This window comes from Lampris incognitus, chromosome 6 (genome assembly GCF_029633865.1).
Source record: "Lampris incognitus isolate fLamInc1 chromosome 6, fLamInc1.hap2, whole genome shotgun sequence".
In the NCBI taxonomy this organism is placed as follows: Eukaryota; Metazoa; Chordata; class Actinopteri; order Lampriformes; family Lampridae; genus Lampris; species Lampris incognitus.
The window spans coordinates 58,517,535-58,538,592 of NC_079216.1; the positions used below are offsets into that span (position 1 = coordinate 58,517,535).

At 42.7% G+C, this 21,058-nt stretch overlaps 1 protein-coding gene across 1 annotated transcript in view; it reads left to right on the forward strand.

Moving 5' to 3' along the window:
• LOC130113810 (disintegrin and metalloproteinase domain-containing protein 10-like) overlaps positions 1 to 21,058 on the forward strand; it is a 29,181-nt gene that overhangs the window by 3,282 nt on the left and 4,841 nt on the right. Inside the window, exons 2-13 of the mRNA XM_056281455.1 lie at positions 8,387 to 8,537; positions 10,457 to 10,575; positions 10,721 to 10,879; positions 11,449 to 11,549; positions 11,831 to 11,989; positions 18,328 to 18,420; positions 18,534 to 18,717; positions 19,464 to 19,627; positions 19,760 to 19,943; positions 20,305 to 20,455; positions 20,653 to 20,836; positions 20,944 to 21,052. Coding sequence (XP_056137430.1) covers positions 8,387 to 8,537; positions 10,457 to 10,575; positions 10,721 to 10,879; positions 11,449 to 11,549; positions 11,831 to 11,989; positions 18,328 to 18,420; positions 18,534 to 18,717; positions 19,464 to 19,627; positions 19,760 to 19,943; positions 20,305 to 20,455; positions 20,653 to 20,836; positions 20,944 to 21,052 — 1,758 coding nt within the window. The remainder of the gene's footprint in view (positions 1 to 8,386; positions 8,538 to 10,456; positions 10,576 to 10,720; positions 10,880 to 11,448; positions 11,550 to 11,830; positions 11,990 to 18,327; positions 18,421 to 18,533; positions 18,718 to 19,463; positions 19,628 to 19,759; positions 19,944 to 20,304; positions 20,456 to 20,652; positions 20,837 to 20,943; positions 21,053 to 21,058) is intronic.

The following is a 21,058-nucleotide window of genomic DNA, read 5'->3' on the forward strand; positions in this document are numbered from 1 at the left end:
TGTATGGGCTCCTGGGGGTCGCAGGGCGGCCAGGGACATGCCCCGGGGCCAGGGGAACCGCCTCTTTTCTTTCCTTTATTTACCCCTTGGGACCAGAACCGATATTTGGCTAACCTGTGCCTAGCATAACAAAGTATGTTAGTGGGCTAGCTATCAGACTAAGCTGGTTACGTTCATCAGGTACATTAATAATGTTATTTTGTTAGTAATATGTTGATATGTTCATAATGGTAATAATCATTGTGTGGGTAATAGTAAAAGTAATAATACGTTAGCTACACTACCGTTCAAAAGTTTGGGATCACCCAAACAATTTCGTGTTTTCCATGAAAAGTCACACTTATTCACCACCATATGTTGTGAAATGAATAGAAAATAGAGTCAAGACATTGACAAGGTTAGAAATAATGATTTGTATTTGAAATAAGATTTTTTTTACATCAAACTTTGCTTTCGTCAAAGAATCCTCCATTTGCAGCAATTACAGCATTGCAGACCTTTGGCATTCTAGCTGTTAATTTGTTGAGGTAATCTGGAGAAATTGCACCCCACGCTTCCAGAAGCAGCTCCCACAAGTTGGATTGGTTGGATGGGCACTTCTTTGAGCAGATTGAGTTTCTGGAGCATCACATTTGTGGGGTCAATTAAACGCTCAAAATGGCCAGAAAAAGAGAACTTTCATCTGAAACTCGACAGTCTATTCTTGTTCTTAGAAATGAAGGCTATTCCATGCGAGAAATTGCTAAGAAATTGAAGATTTCCTACACCGGTGTGTACTACTCCCTTCAGAGGACAGCACAAACAGGCTCTAACAGGTACTATTTAATGAAGATGCCAGTTGGGGACCTGTGAGGCGTCTGTTTCTCAAACTAGAGACTCTAATGTACTTATCTTCTTGCTCAGTTGTGCAACGCGGCCTCCCACTTCTTTTTCTACTCTGGTTAGAGCCTGTTTGTGCTGTCCTCTGAAGGGAGTAGTACACACCGGTGTAGGAAATCTTCAATTTCTTAGCAATTTCTCGCATGGAATAGCCTTCATTTCTAAGAACAAGAATAGACTGTCGAGTTTCAGATGAAAGTTCTCTTTTTCTGGCCATTTTGAGCGTTTAATTGACCCCACAAATGTGATGCTCCAGAAACTCAATCTGCTCAAAGAAGTGCCCATCCAACCAATCCAACTTGTGGGAGCTGCTTCTGGAAGCGTGGGGTGCAATTTCTCCAGATTACCTCAACAAATTAACAGCTAGAATGCCAAAGGTCTGCAATGCTGTAATTGCTGCAAATGGAGGATTCTTTGACGAAAGCAAAGTTTGATGTAAAAAAAATCTTATTTCAAATACAAATCATTATTTCTAACCTTGTCAATGTCTTGACTCTATTTTCTATTCATTTCACAACATATGGTGGTGAATAAGTGTGACTTTTCATGGAAAACACAAAATTGTTTGGGTGATCCCAAACTTTTGAACGGTAGTGTATATATATATATATATATATATATATATATATATATATATATATATATATAATTTTCTCTCTGATCTTTTTTACTTAAGACAAATGGGTGCCGTAATTGGCGCAATGAGAGTCTAGTCTGCTAATTCATGTCTGACAAAAAAAATTAAGCTTAAAATCTGTTCACATTTTAGAGAATGTAATTAATATTGTCCTCATTAATGATGGATTATTTCACCCATCTGAAACACATTCGCTATTACTCGGAATGTTAATTTTAATGACTTGGCCCGCCCATGTATATAACTGCCACGTGCGCATCATTAGCCGAGAAGCAGACAAACACATCGATGTGTCAGTTGTCCAAATGGCGCAAAATCGGAGTAAATTATGTCGTGTTATACAGACTTATTTCGTAGAAGAAAATGGAAAATGAGATCCGATCGAGTTTTCTTTTTGTATCAAGCAGCAAGAAGTTGTATCATGAGGTGTTTGTGTTAATTTGCTGTGTTTTGCGATGTGTCTATTAAGAATAATGCATTTTATCTATATAGCACTTTCTATCGTACTCAAAGACACTTAACATAAATTGGAATAAACTTAAAAGCAACACACCAAAAACATGCAACACAACATTAATCACACATATTGTGCATGCGCACATCGCGATGATGATGCTGAAACGATAGAATATGCAGCCCTACTGTAAAGTAACAAAATAAATCCACTTTAATTAAAGGTGTGCTGGTAAAAATCTGTTATATTTAACCTACACTGTGGAGAACATGTAAAGAACATGATACATCCAGTCTTGCTCGCTTACCTTGCTGGAATGCTGCTCTGTAATGTTGTGCTCAGTGCTACCGTTAGTGGTCAGGGTTATACTTCAACAATAACAGCAAACGGGGTAGAAACGTGCTGCATGCCCCAGTATTTTTTTCTCGCACTATTAAGTGTTTTTACATAAAAAGTCTGATAATATGAAAGATATAGACGACATCATAAGAGAATCATCACCATTTCCTCTAAAATATCATCAGAGGAGTGCTTTAAAAGCTCTCATAATTGACAGGTGTTTTTGCCCATTAACCTACACTCAATAATCCATAATGACAAAGTGAAAACATGTTTTTTAGAATTTTTTTGCAAATTTATTAAAACTCAAAAACTGATCTCTCATTTACATAAGTATTTAGACCCTTTGCTGTGGCACTCCAAATTGTGGTCAGATGCATCTTTTTTCCTTTAATTATACTTGAGATGTATCCAGAACTTGACTGGCGTCCATCTGTGGTAAATTGAATTGATTGGACATAGTTTAGAAAGGCCCACACCTGTATGTATAAGGTCCCGCAATTCACACTACATGTCAGGCCAAAAACCAAGCCATGAAGTCCAAGGAACTCTCTGTAGACCTCCAATAAAATTGTGGAGAGGCATAGATCAGGGCAAGGGTATAAAACCATTTCTAAAGCTTTGAGCATTCTCAAGAGTACGATGGCCTCAGTAATTATGAAATGCAAGAAGTTTGGAATCACCAGGACTCTTCCTAGAGTCAGCTGTCCAACCAAACTTAGTAACTGGGCAAGAAAGGCCTTTCTTGGTCAGTGAGGTGACCAAGGACCCAACAGTCATTCTAACAGGACTTCAAAAGTCCTCTGCAGAGATTGTAGAAACTGCTGGAAGGACGACCATCTCAGCAGCATTCCATCGGGCAGGCCTTTTATGGTAGATTCGCTAGACGGAAGACACTCTTGAGTGAAAGGCATATGACAGCCCACTTGGAGTTTGTCAAGCGGCATTTAAAGGACTCAGAGCATGAGGAAAAAGATTCTCTGGTCTGATGAAAATTGAAACACAAAAATTGAACCCTTTTGGCAGAACTCCAAGCACTACGTTTGACGAACACCAGACATTGCTCCTCGCCTGGCCAATACCATCCCTACCGTGAAGCAGGATGGTGGCAGCGTCATGCTATGGCAGTGCTTCTCAGCAGCAGGGAGACTGGTCAGAATTGAGGGAAGAATGGGGTGTCTGGGTAGCGTAATGGTCTATTCCGTTGCCTACCAACACGAGGATCATCGGATCGAATCCCCGTGTGACCACCGGCTTGGTCGGACGTCCCTACAGACACAGTCGGCCGTTTTCTGCAGGTGGGAAGCCAGATGTGGGTATGTGTCCTGCTCGCCGCACTAGCACCTCCTCTGGTCGGTCAGGGCGCTTGTTCAGGGAGGAGGGGGAACTGGAGTGAATAGCATGATCCTCCCATGTGCTACATCCTCCTGGTGAAACTCCTCACTGTCAGGTGAAAAGTAGCGGCTGGTGACTCCACATGTATCGGAGGAGGTATGTGGTAGTCTGCAGCCGTCCCCGGATCAACAGAGGGGTTGGCACAGCGACTTGGACAGCTCGGAAGAGTGGGGTAATTGGCCAGATACAATTGGGGAGAAAAAAAGGAGAAAAAAGATCCACAAAAATGAATAAATAAAATGAAGAATTGAGGAAAGGATGAAATCGGCCAAATACAGATTGGTCCTTGAAGAAAACCTGCTCAAAAGTGCATGCAACCTCAGACTGGTGTGATGATTCACCTTTCATCATGACAATGACCTGAAGCATACAACCATGACAACGCTATAGTGACTTCGGGACAGGTCTCTGACTGTCCTTGAGTGACTCGCCCAAAGCCCAGTCTTGAACCCCATAGAAATCTGTGGAGAGACCTGAAGATGGCAGTTCACAGACACTTCCCATCCAGTCTGACTGAGCTTGAGAAATGGTATCCGGCCAAGTTCCCCACTCTTCCGAGTCATCCTGGTCGCTGCTGCACCCCCTCGCCAGGGGGACATAGCGTATGGGAGGACCACACTATTCCTCCCAGTTCCCCCCCTCCCCCAAACAGGCACCTCGGCCGACCAGAGGAGGCGCTAGTGCAGCGACCAGGACACATAGCCACATCCGGCTTCCCACCCGCAGACAAGGCCAATTGTGTCCGCAGGGACACCTGACCAAACGGAGGCAACACAGGGATTCAAACCGGCAATCCTCATGCTGGCAGGCAACTTAGTAGACCGCCACGCAACCCGGATCGGGCATCATTTCTGAGCTTCTATTTATCTGACCTGAGCACTGGTGACATCAAGCAAGAAAAAAAAAAGATTTTTGCTAGATAAAATAAATTTATATCTTACCTCGAGAAAGAAATTGCATGTTAAAAATATTTAGTACAAAGTTATTTCAATGTTGGTTTTGCCAACATTGATTCTTAGATGCATCGGGATTCTCTCATAAGATTGTCTCGATGCAGAAAACTCAATAATCAGAAATTTAAAGCTAAATTCTTGACTGGGCTGTACGCTCCAACCGAACCAACTGGATGGTGAAACATAACGGATGTAAAACATATGCGTCATTTTTACGTTGTAAGCTAGGCTACTTCTCCAGTTTTTGTGAGGATGGCCGAGCGCGAGCAACCGAAGTTGGATACAATCCGACCGGCACCCTCTGGCTTAAAAGCCAGCGTATGGAAGCATTTTGGCTTCTATGAAGTTGAAGGGCAGAGGGACCTGGACAAGAGCCACACTGTATGCAAGTTGTGTATAACTAATATAAAATATTTTGGGAACACAACAAACATGAGAAACCATATTTCACATTTCCACGAGTTGGAGGAAAAACAGCCGGTTGTAATTGCTGCCAACCAGAGCACAACTGAACAAGTGATATCAAAGTTTCTACCAAACTCGGAAAGGGCAAAGCGAATCACAAAGTTGATCGCAACTTTTATTGCCAACGATTTGCACCCCTACTCAGTCATTAAGAACCAAGGCTTTCGCGTTATGCTGCACACTTTGGAGCCAAGATACAACATCCCATCTCGACATTTATTCACCGACACAGCGATACCCGCACTATACAACGAAACCAAAACCATCCATCTATCCATCCATTCATCCACCCATTATCAAAGCCGCTCTTCCCAGTCGGAATCGCGGGATGCTGGAGCCTATCCCAGCAGTCATTGGGCGGCAGGTGGGGAGACACCCTGGACGGGCCGCCAGGCCATCACAGGGTGTCATGGAATCACTGAGGAAAGTGGGTAGAATAGCAATAGCATGCAATGCGTTGACATCCATTGCTACAGAATCTTATATCACCGTAACTGTGCACTTTATTACCAATGACTGGCAGCTTGTGTCTCACATGCAGGGGGATATTAGTTACTGCACAGCGGCGCACACTTACACCAGAGCATGTAGACCAACTCCTGTTCTTGCATAAAAACTTACACATTCCAGCATTCACCAGCTAAGCACATTTGCTATGTTGCACTTCTATGCATTTCCATGACTTCATTGTGGCCTATTATTTGAATTTTCGCCATTATTTATTGTTTTACCACATATTCCACAGAAAGCGTTAGTTTTGTATGAGAGCTGGGAAACGTGACCTTTCAGTTGACACATCTCTTCTATTTGTTACTGTATTAATAAAAGATAATGGAAGTAAATTCATCCATTTATTTTAATAATGGTTCATTATTGCTATGTCTTAAAGCATAGCATATGTGTTATGCTGTAAAACATAAGTAAGTAGTCACACAGTGAGAAAAAATAAATCATGTATAGAAATCAAAAATGTTGATGCATCAAGATCAGGAATCGGGAACAATTTGTCATCTCGTTCATGTACTTGCATACACAAAAGAGACGAAATTTAATTTCTCCCAGCCCACAGCAGTGGAACACAAAAGACAAAAACACATATCCAAAAACGACACCACCAAAAACATACAAAAACAGAGAGAACAAAGCAAAAAAACAGTCAACACAGTCCATTCAGTAAATTTGCAACACAATTCAAAAGATGCATCAATAATCGTTTTATAATCGCATCGTAGCCCTCTGAATCAGAATCGAATCATGAGGTGCCTAGAGATTCCCACCCCTAGCACTTTTTTTTGCCTTGACCCCCCCCCCTTTAAATGGTGTGAACTCGTGACATCAGAAGTTGGAAATTTCCAACTTCTATCCAAGTTCTGAGTTGTCTTGAACACAACTTTAATTTCGTGTTGCCAGACCTTTGTCCTATCAAATTTGGGAACCTTGGACAGCTTGATTACACTAGAGTCAGGGGTGGCTAATCTTTTCCAGAAAGGGCTGGTGTGGGTGCAGGTTATTGTTCCAACCAAGCAGTTACACACCTGATCCCACTAATCAACCAGTAGAGTCTTTGCTGAGGAACTTAATTAGGAGACACGGGTGTGTAATTGCTTAGTTGGAACAAAGACCTGCACCCACACCGGCCCTATCTGGATAAGATTGCCCACCCAGGGAGTCTATAATGAGTGTACACTCGGGGAGGATGACGTGTTAGATTATCATCCTCCATCTTTGTTTTGCTTTTATCTGTGGTAATTTGACCCGCGTGCACATGTTCATAGAAACAGGCAGTGTTGAATGTGGTTCAGCCCAGCGCTTATGGTATTTTACCCGCTTTGTCAACAATAAAAATAAATAAATTCATGCCTCTGTATGTCGACTAATATCACATGTATCAGAGGAGGCATGTAGTAGTCTGCAGCCCTCCCCAGACTGGTAGAGGGGGTGGAGCAGTGACCGGAATGGCTTGAAAGAGTGGGGGTAATTGGCTAGATACGGTTGGGGAAAAAATCCGAAAAAAACCCCAAAATACTAAATGCTAAGAAAAAAGACAACAGCTGGAGTTGATATCGGCCAACTAAAAAATGGTGCCTCATGCAGACAGGACATAGAAACTAGATGAAGGAGAAGATCTGGAGCGCGTGGTTAATGGTAATAATATTTTAATAGGTGCAAACAATAAACTAACATTTCAACACGCAGTGTCTCCGTCAGAGTTAAAGTGAAGTGATGACTGTCAAATCACTGCTGCCAAACAAATAAAATATTACTATTGACTGTGTGCTGCAGAACCTTTCCTTCATTGTAATCAAACTGTCAGCAGTTGCTTGTGTGCAGTCATCACTTGAGCCAATACTGAGAAAGTTATCTCAAATAGCTCACGTTATGTTCTCACTCGATGGCCGTTCGCCGTCTCGGACTTCACGTTAGGAATCTTCTCCAAAACGCCACTGTCCAAACGAGGACCAAAACTGTCACGTTAGTTACACACACTGACACTTAGTGCTGGAACAATTAGACAGTCATTGATTGACAGAAAATTCATCGATCGCGATTTTGGTTGTCAGTTGGTTGTCATGAGTCATTCATCAAGTAAAAATACCAAATATTTGTTGGTTGCAGTTTTTTAAATGCTAAGATTTGCTTGCCTTCCTCTGATGTAAATCTTTATGAAATTAATACTTGAGGGTTTTTTTTGACTGTTGGTCAGATTGAACAGTTTTGAGACTCCACTTTGGACTCTGGAAAGTTGATGGATAGACATTAATCAGCATTTTTCACTTTTAATAGACTAAATGATTAATTGATTATTCAAAGAAAAAAAAGGATTAATCCATTATGGAAATAGTTGTTAGTTGCAGCCCTATTTGCACCCCCAGATTTTCAAAGAAAGTTGAATCAGTTCATCTGAACACAACGTTTATCTACAACCGTTTCATCACTCATGAGTGACCTCTTCAGTCTCAGACTGAAGGCGACCATCCATGTCGCCATCTTGATGATGTAATGATGACGTACTCAAGTTGAAAAACGGTGAAGTTTCCTTTTAACATGCATACAACATACATATAAAATAGTTTTTAAACGCTCCGCTCACGTCATTGCAACATGGCTAATAGAATTTGTTTTCACCCTAAGAAATAATTTGAAATGTGTAAATAATGACTGGTTTGTCAGGCTTGGCCTGTCAGTTTTGTCATTTATGTAGATTTGCTCTCTGTTGGCGTTTTTTGCATTGAACATCTGAACTTTTCTGTCTCATTCAAACAGGTCACTATGGTAATCCCCTGAGCAAGTATATCCGTCACTATGAAGGTCTGTCCTACGACACAGACCTTGTCCACAGCAAGCACCAGCGAGCCAAAAGGGCACTCTCCCATGAAGACAAATTCCTTCATTTAGATTTCCATGCCCATGGAAGGTTTGTCAGTTATCTCTTTATTTGATTATATGTGTTGCTTACTCACTCACTCACTCACATATTTTCTCTTTCATCATCTACAGTTGGAGGCAGAGGAAAAACTCCTCCAGAGAGACATTTTCAGTGTTATGGAGAGCTGTTAACATGTCTTTTTTGGTTTTTCTTTTTATGTATTATATTTCATTGTGTATTTTGGAGGGTTCATTTCTCCCTTTTTAAGAGCTATGGTGGCTGTTGGAAAGAAAATATATATTTTCAGTAGCATGGATGACCCATTCAGGACCATCTGGTTGGAAGCTTGGCATATGTAGATAGAGACTCTTCCTGCTTGTAGTAGAGCCATGCTGTTCCTAGGCACAGATGCTCATTAACAGGGATAGAAAAGAATAAGACCTCCACTAGCAAACATTAAATGAAGGTGTTTGTTCTTAATTCAGCTGTTCTTGAATTAAGAGGAATTAAGAGCAAGACTGGAAATACAGTTTCATGCAGGTGTTTTCTTTGCAACACACCATTTACCTTTCTGAATTCAAGGTAAAATGCAAGCACATCTAGTCATGGTGATAGCTCGATAATGAAGTATTGAATTCAGTGGTTCATTTAGGTCCCATGCATTACATCATGTAATCATCATGTAACAGGTCATTTTTAACATCATTTTGAATAACCATCTTGAACATTTTGGCAACATCCAAACAAATGTCCTTTTTCCATACTTTATATTTCTGACATATGTAAGACGATAGCTAATCCCAGCTATCCAAATGTTTTTGTAGTTGGTCATTCTTATGGCTTCCATCAGGCAGGACTTTCCACAGAAACAGCACTTTGCCATTGCAGCCACACACAGAGGAATGAAGTGGGTAGCAGCACACTTGAAGAAGCAAAGTTGTTTTGCCAGAGGTGGACACCCCGGCTTCAGAAAGTAAAAGTCCAACCACGTATTTGTTCTAGCCATTCACTAAACAAGGTGATTTCACTCTGCCTGGCTGAAGAGTTGTGCTAATTAAATTCAGCTGGTGTAGTGTATGGGTGGAACAAATATGTGGCAGAACTTTTACTTTCTGAAGCCGGGTTGTCCGCCTCTGGTTTTGGCTAACCAGTAGATATGACATACTAAGCTTGTAAAAAGCCATTTACCGGTTGGTACCACCTTATCAATTGCTAAAACTCCGTTTCAGCCGTCTCTTTCTATTGAATGATGGGGAAAGGGCTGACACGGGCGGCTTCATTTCAGATCCATCTCTGGGTTTTGATCGCTCAAATACCAACTCTGTAACTGTAGGTGGAAGTGTGTTAAACTAGAAATTACAATTCTCAGGAATTTAGCTTGAACTTTGTTATTGGTGAAGAGGGGGGTTGACGTTGACACATATTGGAACACAAACGACGTTCATGAACAGGCATACAGCTTGATTTTCCTTGCACTGATGCCACATCCGCAGACATTTTGAGTACAATCGGGGGGAACACAAAATACGAAAACCAAAATACTCGCATTTAGAAATCCGACTTGTACTTGTCTTGCACAAGGCCGAGTGTTAAGTCTTCTTGACCAACAGGAAAAAGCCATTGTGTCAGCACATCTTACGTTTTTCCTTTGCCACTTCTGCAAGATAACGTCTGCTGTTTGTTATTCTTCTGTAGCAGCAACAATTAAGATGTATTTTCTGCTGTGTTCACCTACAATTTACTCTTGTTTTTACCCACATTTCTCTCCGATTTGCACTCACCCCCACCCCTTTACCACCAAACTGCAGCTGAATATAGACTACCTCCTACAGTAATGTCAGAAATCTGATACACTCCTAGGTACAGGCTAAGTCACGAGTTAACACTGCTGAATTCATTATCGACACACTCTTGTCTGAAATGGTTGCTGTTGGTTTTGACGGGACTTTCAATTTTGTGCATTTCAGGCATTTTAACTTACGAATGAAAAGAGACACTACTTTGTTTGCCCAAGATTTGAGGGTGGATGTTTCAGGTGAAGAGATCCCATATGATACCTCACATATCTATACAGGAGAACTCTATGGTGAGACTGTGCAGTTTTTGTTGGTTTTTTCCTTTTTGTTTACTCCTGAAGAAGATAAGATGCATTACAAGGTGTTTGTCAAATTGCACATTATCTTGATTGCAATTTGTACTGTGTCAGAAAACTGACCTACGTGTCTCCACAGGCGAGAAGGGCACATTAAGCCATGGTTCCATAGTGGATGGCAAGTTCGAGGGCTTCATCCAGACTTACCAGGGCACCTTCTATGTGGAGCCTGCTGAGAGATACCTGAAGGACAAAAATGTTCCTTTCCACTCCATCATTTACCATGAAGATGACATTAGTGAGTCCACAGCAGACCGTTGGCGACACAAATACTTTTTGCGTTATGTGGTGTATGTTTGATTGAATGCCAGAACACATAAATATGTAGTTGGGAGAGTGTGGGAGCTGGGGAGAATTAATCCTTTTATTTGCCAGCTGAGATGATAAAAAAAGATGGTTTGATTCTCCCTTAGGGGGCCAAGATACTCAGGGTACTCATTAGTTGAGTAACGGGGTCTTTCTCTCTGGCTATGCTGCTCAGTTAACTTGTATTCATACTGTTGGTGCTAGTTGTGGAAATTGAGAACAATTGCTACACAGTTATCCCCCAGTTTCAGGTCGTCTGTGTAGATACAGTATGTAGTTGAAGGGTAGTTTAAACACCCGGATGTTAGACAAATTGCTAATGAGACTGATCGGAAAGTGAGTCTGTACACAAAGCAAAGCAGGGCTCAGGGCTCAAGTGATGTCCATGGACTTCCATTATCTGATCATGAATAGAGCCTGAAATAGAGCGACTCAGTGAGTTAAGAAGCTAAAATTGTCTCCTATAATCTGAACGGTGTTGTATCTGCCTCTCTGACTCAGACTACCCACATAAGTATGGGCCAGAGGGAGGCTGTGCTGACTACTCGGTTTTTGAAAGGATGAAGAAGTACCAAGCCTCTGCAATTGAGGAACCATCCAAGGTGAATTTAAACTGTTCACCGACTTTTGCCCATTACAAGTGCTAATGAATGTGATATTGCGGCTGTTTTTAGTGTGATTCCCTTTTTTTACTGTCCGGAACTCATAAATAATTTATACTTTTTTTTTAACCCCATTTCTGTTCATGAAGAAGGTATTGCATGTTGAAAAACCCCAACTTGAAAATACAAGCTATGAATTATTGAACCAATCTTGTTCCAAGACTGATGTTTTATTTATTTGTCCATTTCCTCCCTTCGTATCCTTTTGCGCACCATGCCAGGAGCTCCATACTGAGGAGACTGAGGCAGGCTCCAGTGACCCCATGCTGCTGAGAAAGAGGAGGATGGCCCAGATTGAGAAGAACACCTGCCAGCTTTTTATTCAGACTGACCATCTCTTTTATAAGTACTACAAGACCAGAGAGGCTGTCATTGCACAGGTAAGTCCCATTCAGGGTCACTGTCTTCACATGAACACTGTAGTGCTCTTTTGCCAGGTCTAGACAGGAAGTGAGATGGAATTTCACATTTGCTATTGCTGATTTCACATTTACCATGTTGTGGGGTTTGTTTGGGGTTTTTTTTTGTCTTTCTTTAAATTGCATTCTGTGTGAACTTATTTACTTTTTTCCTAACTACAACTACTGTGCAGGAGATGGATGGATGATTTTGGGGCAAGAACATACAAACCCAACTCGGAAAAAATTGGGATGGTATGGAAAATGCCAGAAAAAAAAGAAAGCAGTGATTTCTAAATTTAATTAGACTTGTATTTCATTGCAGACAGTATGAACACAAGCTATTTCATGTTTTGTCTGGTCAACTTAATTCATTTGTAAATAAACATCCCTTCCTGCCATTCAGGCCTGCAACACATTGGGAAAAAAGTTCGGACAGGGGCAATTTAGGGCTAGTAATGAGGTAAAATAATTAAATAATGATGTGATTTGAAACGGGCAATGTCAACAGGTGATTGTATGGTTTGTGCAAAAGCAGCATCCAGGAATGGCCTAGTCCTTTAGGAGCAAAGATGGGCTGAGGATCGCCAGTTTGCCAACAAATGAATGAGAAAATTATTGAAATGTTTAAAAACAATTTTCCTCAAAGAAAAATAGGAAGGGATTTGGATATTTCGCCCTCTGTGGTGCGTAACATAATCAAAAGATTCAAGGAATCTGGAGGAATTTCAGTGTGTAAAGGGCAATGGCACAAGCATAAGCTGAATAACCGTGCTCTCCGATCCTTCAGACGACAGCACTGCATTAGGAACCGTTATTCATCTATAAGTGATATAACTACATGGGCTCAGGATTACTTTGGCAAACCTTTGTCAAGCACGACAATACCTAGTTGCATCACAAATGCCAGTTAAAACTTTACTGTGCCAAAAGAAAGCCTTATGTTAACCGCGCCCAGAAACATCGTCGACTTCTCTGGCCTTGTGGGCATCTGGGATGGACCATCACACAGTGGAAACGTGTATTGTGGTCAGACAAGTCAGTATTTCAGGTCTTTTTTTGGAAGAAATAGGTGCCATATGCTCTGGACCAAAGATGAAAAGGACTGTCCAAACTGTTACCAGCTACAAGTCCAAAAGCCAGGGTCTGCCATGGTATGGGGTTGTGTCAGTGCCCTTGGCAAAGGTAACTTACACTTCTGTGATGGCACCATTAATGCTGAAAAGTACATAGAGATTTTATTAGCGACATATATTGCCTTCAGGACAACATCTTTTCCAGGGATGCCCATGCATATTTCAACAGACCACATTCAGCAAAACCACATTCTGCACACATTACAAAGGCATGGCTGCGGAATAAGAGGCTGCAGGTGCTGGATTGGCCTGCCTGCAGGCCTGACCTGTCCCAAATAGAGTGTGTGTGTGGTGCATTTTGAAACGCAAAATGTGACAACGAAGACCTCGTCCTGTTGGCACACTTAAAGACTTGTTTGCAGGACGAATGGGACAAATTTACACCGGAAACCGTTCATTACGCGGTGTCTCCAGTCCCTAAACATCTTTTTTAAGTGCTGTGAAAAGGAATGGCCCCATTACAAAGTGATAAATGCTCTACTGCCCCAATTTTTTTTTTTAATATGTTGCAAGAATCAAAATCACAATAAATGCCTGGCGGCCTGTCTAGGGTGTCTCCCCGCCTCCCGCCCAGTGACTGCTGGAATAGGCTGCAGCATCCCCGCAACTCTGAGAGCACAATAAGTGGTTCATATAATGGGATTGGGGGGTGGGGATAAAACTTGTGAGGTAAAACTTCAAATGATGTGCTGTTGTATTGTTTTGAATGTAGTACAGGTCAAAGATAATTTACAAATCACTGTTTTCAGTTTTAATTTTAATTTAATATACTGTCCCAACATTTTCTGATTAGAGGTTGTATTTCAATCTATATTGTGACATAAGAACACAAAAGCACAGGATACAGGAACAACAGCGCCTCACATTCAGCAAGATGAAGGTGCATGGCGCACTATATAGTGCATATATATGTATTATACATCGTATTTCCCGGTCAATAAGCTGCTGTTTTTTTACTCATCTGGCTGGTCCTGCGAAATATTCCAAAGCCATTTATACGGTTTAATTTTGTCAGAGGAATACATTGCATTTCAACAAAGGCCACGGTCGTCCGGGTGGCATGGCAGTCTATTCCGTTGCTTACCAACACGGTGATCGCCGATTCGAAGCCCCATGTTACCCCTGGCTTGGTCGGGCATCCCTACAGACATAATTGGCTGTGTCTGTAGGTGGGAAGCCGGATGTGGGTATGTGTCCTGGTCGCTGCACTAGTGCCTCCTCTGGCGAAACTCCTCACTGTCAGGTGAAAAGAAGCAGCTGGCGACTCCACAGGTATCGGAGGAGGCATGTGGTAGTCTGCAGCCCTCGCGGGATCAGCAGAGGGGGTGGAGCAGAGATTGGGATGGCTCGGAAGAGTGGAGTAATTGGCCGGATACAACTAGGGAGAAAAAGGGGGGAAAAACAAAAGCCACTAGATAGCACTATTTAATCATGCAACTCTATTGAAAATACTGTACAATAGAGGACTACTTTGGGATTGGGATCCAATGGAAAGCTCACAGGAGCTGGCGGTTTTAACTTTGCTGCAGGCAGGTATGGATGGTCAAAAAATAAACTGCGGGCGCTGGGATTTAGCCAGCACTAACCAGAAGGACGGCATCAACAAATGATGTGTAAAAGAAGCTCAAAGCATGTCATTACAATACAAAAGAAAAGCAAAGCAAGTCTGACATTTGGAAAAATGTCTCAGCTGTTACTGGCAAAGATGGAAACAGACTGGACTTTGTTAGTTGTGACAAATGTGCAAAAGTGTTCTTCTACAACAGGCACAAATCTGGCACCTCTGGGTTGAGGCAACATACCTGCTCCATTTTCCCCGGTCAAAGTAAGCTCCCCTTCAAAGATAAAGCACTTCTTCCTGCACATATTAAACAAGATATTTCGCACGTTGCTGTAGAGACATTCGGCTGTATGACTTGGTCGCCGGGAAAGGTTTTGTTGACAGAATAGAAAGCCTTTACTGTCATTGTACAGAATACAATGCTGATAGTGCATTAACAGACACAGGGAAACGAAACAAATTAAAAGAACCTCAGCAAAACTAACCACCACCGCCAACAACACATGTTCACATGGGCGGCATGGTGGCCCAGTGCTTAGCACTGTCGCCTCACAGCAAGAAGGTCCTGGGTTTGAACCCCAGGCCGTCCCATGTCCTTTCTGTGTGGGGTTTGCATGTTCTTCCCATGTCTGCGTGGGTTTCCTCCAGGTGCTCCGGTTCCCTCCCACCATCATGCATGTTAGGGTTAATACTCCTGTCTGTGCCCCTGACCAAGGCAATGGAAAGAAGAGCTGGAGTTGGTCCCTGTGTGCTGCAGCTGCCCACTGGTTAAATGTAGAGAACAGATTTCATTGTAACTGAACAACTGTGCAATGACGAAATAAATTGGTCTTCTTTCTTCTAAAATAATAGGTAAATAGATAAATACACAATCCTCTAATTGTGTACTGTTCACAGCGGAGGGAATGACCATTCCTGAACCGGGGGGGGGGGGGGGGGGGCTAAGAATACATCTGTCGCCATCTTCCAATGCTGTGATTGCAACCATTCCCAAATCCTTCGTGATTGGTACACATTGCCATTGAAACTCTAGTTAATGCTCATGGCAATTTGCACATGAAACCGCTCGTTTTCAGTTGTTATGCCACTGTGTTGGTGATAAGGGTGAGGATACCTGCAGTCAGTTGAGACTGAAGAGGTCACTTAGATGATGAAACGTTTCTCTCCCAATAAAGGTTGTGTCCAGATTGAACCGATTCAACTTTCTGTGATTTTCTTATCTGGATTATTGAGCATGCATAAAGATGTCTAGATGAGATAATTTTCCAACCTGTGATTGAGTTTACGGAGAAGGCTCGTCTAGCACAGCACGGAGCGTTGAAAATCAGGCAACAAAAGAAGTTCGACCTACTTCCTGCACACCAGAGACATCGGCAGACAACAGACGGGTGCCCTCAACAGCAGACAGAGAGACGGAGACCAGATACACACCGGCGATGTGGACAATTGGGTGAAGAATCTGTCCGACAGACAACTCACCCTGGTGGAGAAAGACATCCTTGCTAAGGGGCTTAATTTTGCTGTCACGCCGAGGCAAATCCCACTAGTGGAATGGATCACAGCCACAGAATCAGCGATCTGTAAAAACACCGTGGACCCAGAAGTGGAGCAACTGTGGACTTAAGTTTCAGCCTGTCTAAGCAATGTGAAGGTGCCGTTGTCCAACATCAGTAGAGACGAGAGGAACGCTCTCACGACTCTCAGTAAGGACAATAACATCATCATCCGTCCAGCGTACAAAGGCAGATGCACTGTTGTATGAGACCAGACAGACTATCATGAGAAACTGATGATGTTACTTAGCGACATGAATACTTAGGAGCCCCTGAAACAAGATCCAGGCAGTGGTTACAAGAAAAAGGTGATAGATTGTCTGAAGCTGTTAGAACAGGACAATGCTATTGACGGACTTTTGTACCACAGATTATACCCAGGAGAAGCTACGCCTAGTCTGTATGGGTTACCTAAGGTACATAAACAGGATGTGCCATCATGGCCTATTGTTTGTATGATTAACTCAGTGACCTACAACATCTCTACGTTTCTTGCATCTATTCTCAACCTGTTGGTAGGCAGTAATGAACATCACATTCAGAACACTATCGATTTTGTGGATAAGGTGAGGGACGTCATTATGGAGGGTGATGAAACAATGGTCTCTTATGATGTTAAGTCTCTCTTCACGTGTGTTCCTGTTGATGAAGCAGGGGAGGTAGTCAGTATGAAATTACAAAACGACCCCACCCTTAGCAATAGGACCACCCGTAACACTGACCAAGTGTGTCTGCTCCTGAAGCTGTGTCTGCTATGGGTTCCCCAGTCTCACCTATAGTGGCCAACTTTTATATGGAGGAAGTGGAAAAAAGGGCTCTGATGTCCTATCCAGGGACACCACCTAGCCTTTGGTTCAGATTTGTGGACAACACCTGGGTTAAAATCTCAGGATGTACCACATATCACTGACCACATCAACTCTCATCAAGTTCACCAGGGAGGAAATTTCAATTGGTGATGGAGGACATTTGATGTTTACTGTTAATCAACACATACTGGTCAGTACTTAAGGTTTGACTCTCATCATCCACTGGAGCACAAACTAGGAGTCATCAGGATGCTGTACCACCGAGCTGACAACATCCCCACCGACACAGCGACCAAGGAAGAGGAGAAATACCACATTAAACAGGCCCTAGTTAAGTGTGGTTATCCTAACTGGGCATTTGTCAAAGCCAGGAAGATGCCCAAACAGTGCATCAGCCGATCGAACGGAGGAGAAGGACAACAGCTGCTTAAGCGTAAACCAGTGGTGATTCCTTATGTGGTGGGAGTGTCAGAAAAGTTGAGACGCGTATTTTCCAAACACCGTTACAGTTGCTTTCAAACCCCAAAACACACTCCACCAGAAATTGGTCCACCTCAAGGATCAGGTCCCCCGGCACAAACCGAGCAATATAGTATACGCTGTTAAGTGCCAGGGGCATTGCCGTGACATTGGGGAAACCAAACAAGATGCTGGCCAAAAGAATGGCACAACACAGCAGAACTAACACGTCAGGCCAAGACTCCGCAGTCTACATCCATCTACAGGCCAGTGGCCACACTTTCAGGGATGAGGATGTGCATATCCTTGATAGGGAGGAACGCTGGTGTGAACGGGGAGTCAAAAAAGAGGCCATCTATGTGAAGAGGGAACGACCATCCATGAACCGGGGGGGGGGGGGGGCTAAAGAGTACATCTGCCATCTTAAAATGCTGTGATTGCAAACATTCCCAAATCCTCTGTAAATAGTACACATCGCCATTATAACTCTAGTTAATGCTCACGCCCATATCTGCATATGAAACTGGTCGTTGGTTTCGGTCTTTATGCAACTGTATTGTTTATGAGGGTGGGATACCTGCAGTCAGTTTAGACTGAGGAGGTCACTTAGATGAGTGATGAAACGTTTCTGTCTCTAAACGTTGTGTCCAGATGAACTGATTAAACTTTCTTTGGTCTTAGGCCAGGCTTATACCACGGTGATTCATAAATGCAGCAGTGGTTAAACCAATGAGATCTTGAATTGTCTCGAGAAAGATTTTCCATTTTCAGTCTGAAATGGTGTTCCATCTTGCTTTTTCAGATCTCCAGTCATGTCAAAGCTATTGACGCTATCTATCAGGGCACAGACTTCATGGGCATTCGCAACATCAGTTTCATGGTGAAAAGGATCAGGGTGAGTGTGAATTTTTAACTTTGAGTTGTGTAAACTGTGTCTCTTACCAGTTTCTTTTTAATAGGAACTATTTCATATGTATGTTGTCTGATTTGGTCCCGTCCCTTTTGCAGGTAAACACTACGAGTGATGAGAGGGATAAGTCCAATCCGTTCCGCTTCGCCAACATCGGGGTAGAGAAGTTCCTAGAGCTGAATTCAGAGCAGAACCATGACGATTACTGCCTGGCCTATGTCTTCACCGACAGAGATTTTGACGATGGAGTACTGGGTTTGGCCTGGGTCGGCGCCCCTGCAGGTACTGAGAGATAGCGTTTTTCTGCTCTTGCTAAAGGGAAGCAATAAGAAAATGAACATTATATATAATGAAAAGATAAAAAGGCGTGGCCAATGTTATTTATTTTCTAGTATACCATTCATGAGGTTTAGATGGGTGTGCATGGCCTCTATGCAGTCTCAGCAAGGAAGATCATTTTTTCTTAACATTTCACTAGTAACAGTAACATAACAATTATTTCATCGTATGCGGAATGCCTGCCGCCCAGTGACTGCTGGGATAGGCTCTGGCATCCCGCGACCCTGAGAGCAGGATAATGTATGGATGTGGCATGCCATGAAAGCATATTGTTGTTCTGCATAAGTAGACTGATATTTTTGCGCTACATGACTGTATGTGATGTATTTTACGGAAACCTCTGCACAATAGACATTTGTGATTAAGTGGGCATGTTAGGAATACACATTTGTTCACTTCTAGAAATTAAAAAATGTTTAGCAGTATTTTACCATGGCTATATTTGATGCAATATTTTTGATTTGCTTTAAAAAAACATTATGACACTGAGATTTTAAATAGAACAATTTCCATACTATTACCCAAGCAATTCTCGTATTACCCCCCCCCTGCCACACACACACACACATAACCCCCAACCCACCTTATCAGATAGATTCTTTATGTTTTTAAATGTTGCTATGTTTTTAAATGCTGCTATGTTTTTGATTGGAAGAGAATTCGCTAGATCTTTTATTTTCCATCAACAGGGAGTTCAGGAGGAATCTGTGAGAAAAGCAAGTTATATTCGGATGGCAAAAAGAAATCTCTGAACACTGGTATTATCACCGTCCAGAATTACGCCTCCCACGTTCCTCCAAAAGTCTCCCATATCACTTTTGCTCACGAAGTCGGCCACAATTTCGGCTCCCCGGTGAGTAAATTGGATGAGCAACACAGCCACCTCTCACGCTGAGAGGGGATTTATTAGGCCAGTACAGTTTGTACCCACTATATTGCTTAACTTAGGGTTCTCTCTCTCTTGCTTGCTCTCTCTCTCTCCCAGCATGACTCTGGGTCTGAGTGTACCCCAGGGGAATCCAAGAGCCAAGACAAGAAGGAAAAGGGCAATTACATCATGTATGCCAGAGCCACGTCTGGGGACAAGCTCAACAACAACAAGTTCTCTGTCTGCAGTGTGCGCAACATCAGCCAGGTGCTGGAGAAAAAGAGAGGCAACTGTTTTGTTGGTAGGTCCTGCCATGGATGTCGACATCCCTGTTGAGATTTGTTTTGCCTGTAGATGTTCCCCAGATTAGACCACTTCTCTCCACCAGTGATCTGATGCCTGGGATTCTTGCTGACATTTGCGCAAGTGGTCCATTAGTTTGGCATTGTCTATTTCATACCGTTTTGAGTTATATTATTTTGCTTTAGTTTTGTAATTACTGTTTTCATGTCTCTCCGGTCTCTAAAATTATGTTTCCTTTAGCGCGCTATCCAAGATGTTTGCCTGTGTGTGTGCGTGTGTGTAATGGAGGGTTGTCAATGACAATTGTGGGGAATCCGACATTATACCTATTCTGTGTATATGCTTGCTTACCAAAACAGAGTCTGGCCAGCCTATCTGTGGGAATGGCCTGGTGGAGCCTGGAGAGGAGTGTGACTGTGGCTACAGCGATCAGTGCAGGGACCAGTGCTGCTATGATGCCAACCAACCTGATAACAAGAAGTGCAAACTTAAACCAAACAGAGTGTGCAGGTAGGCTAGATGATTTTGAAAATGATTCAAATCACTGGATTTGTTTTCCTTAGGTTTTCTTGAACTCAACTGTCATTCATTTCTAATCAAAATTCCAGTTTTTCTGATATGCTGTCCACGTCTGTTTTCATTGGAAACAGATGTGGTGGCATGCATGTCATCATTCAAGAGTTAGAACACTTGTCTGTTTCTCCCAGTCCTAGTCAGGGCCCTTGTTGTACTGCTGAGTGCACTTACAAGGGTCGTAATGAGAAGTGCAGAGACGAATCTGAGTGCGCTCACCAGGGCATGTGTAATGGCGGCACCGCCCATTGCCCCACCTCTGAACCTAAGGCAAACTTTACTGCCTGCCATGGAGACACCCAAGTCTGCCTCAATGGGGTGAGTGGCTAAGGACCCCAACACCTAGAAGATACAGGCATAACCACCCTTTTGTAGATGTACAAGACTGTGTGGTCTCATCAGTCCTCTTTGTTGCTCCCTTGCAGGGCTGCTCTGGCTCCATCTGTGAGAAGTATGGGCTAGAGGTGTGTACGTGTGCTAGCCAGGATGGCAAGGATGAGACAGAGCTATGCCATGTGTGCTGCATGGAGAAAAGTGAGT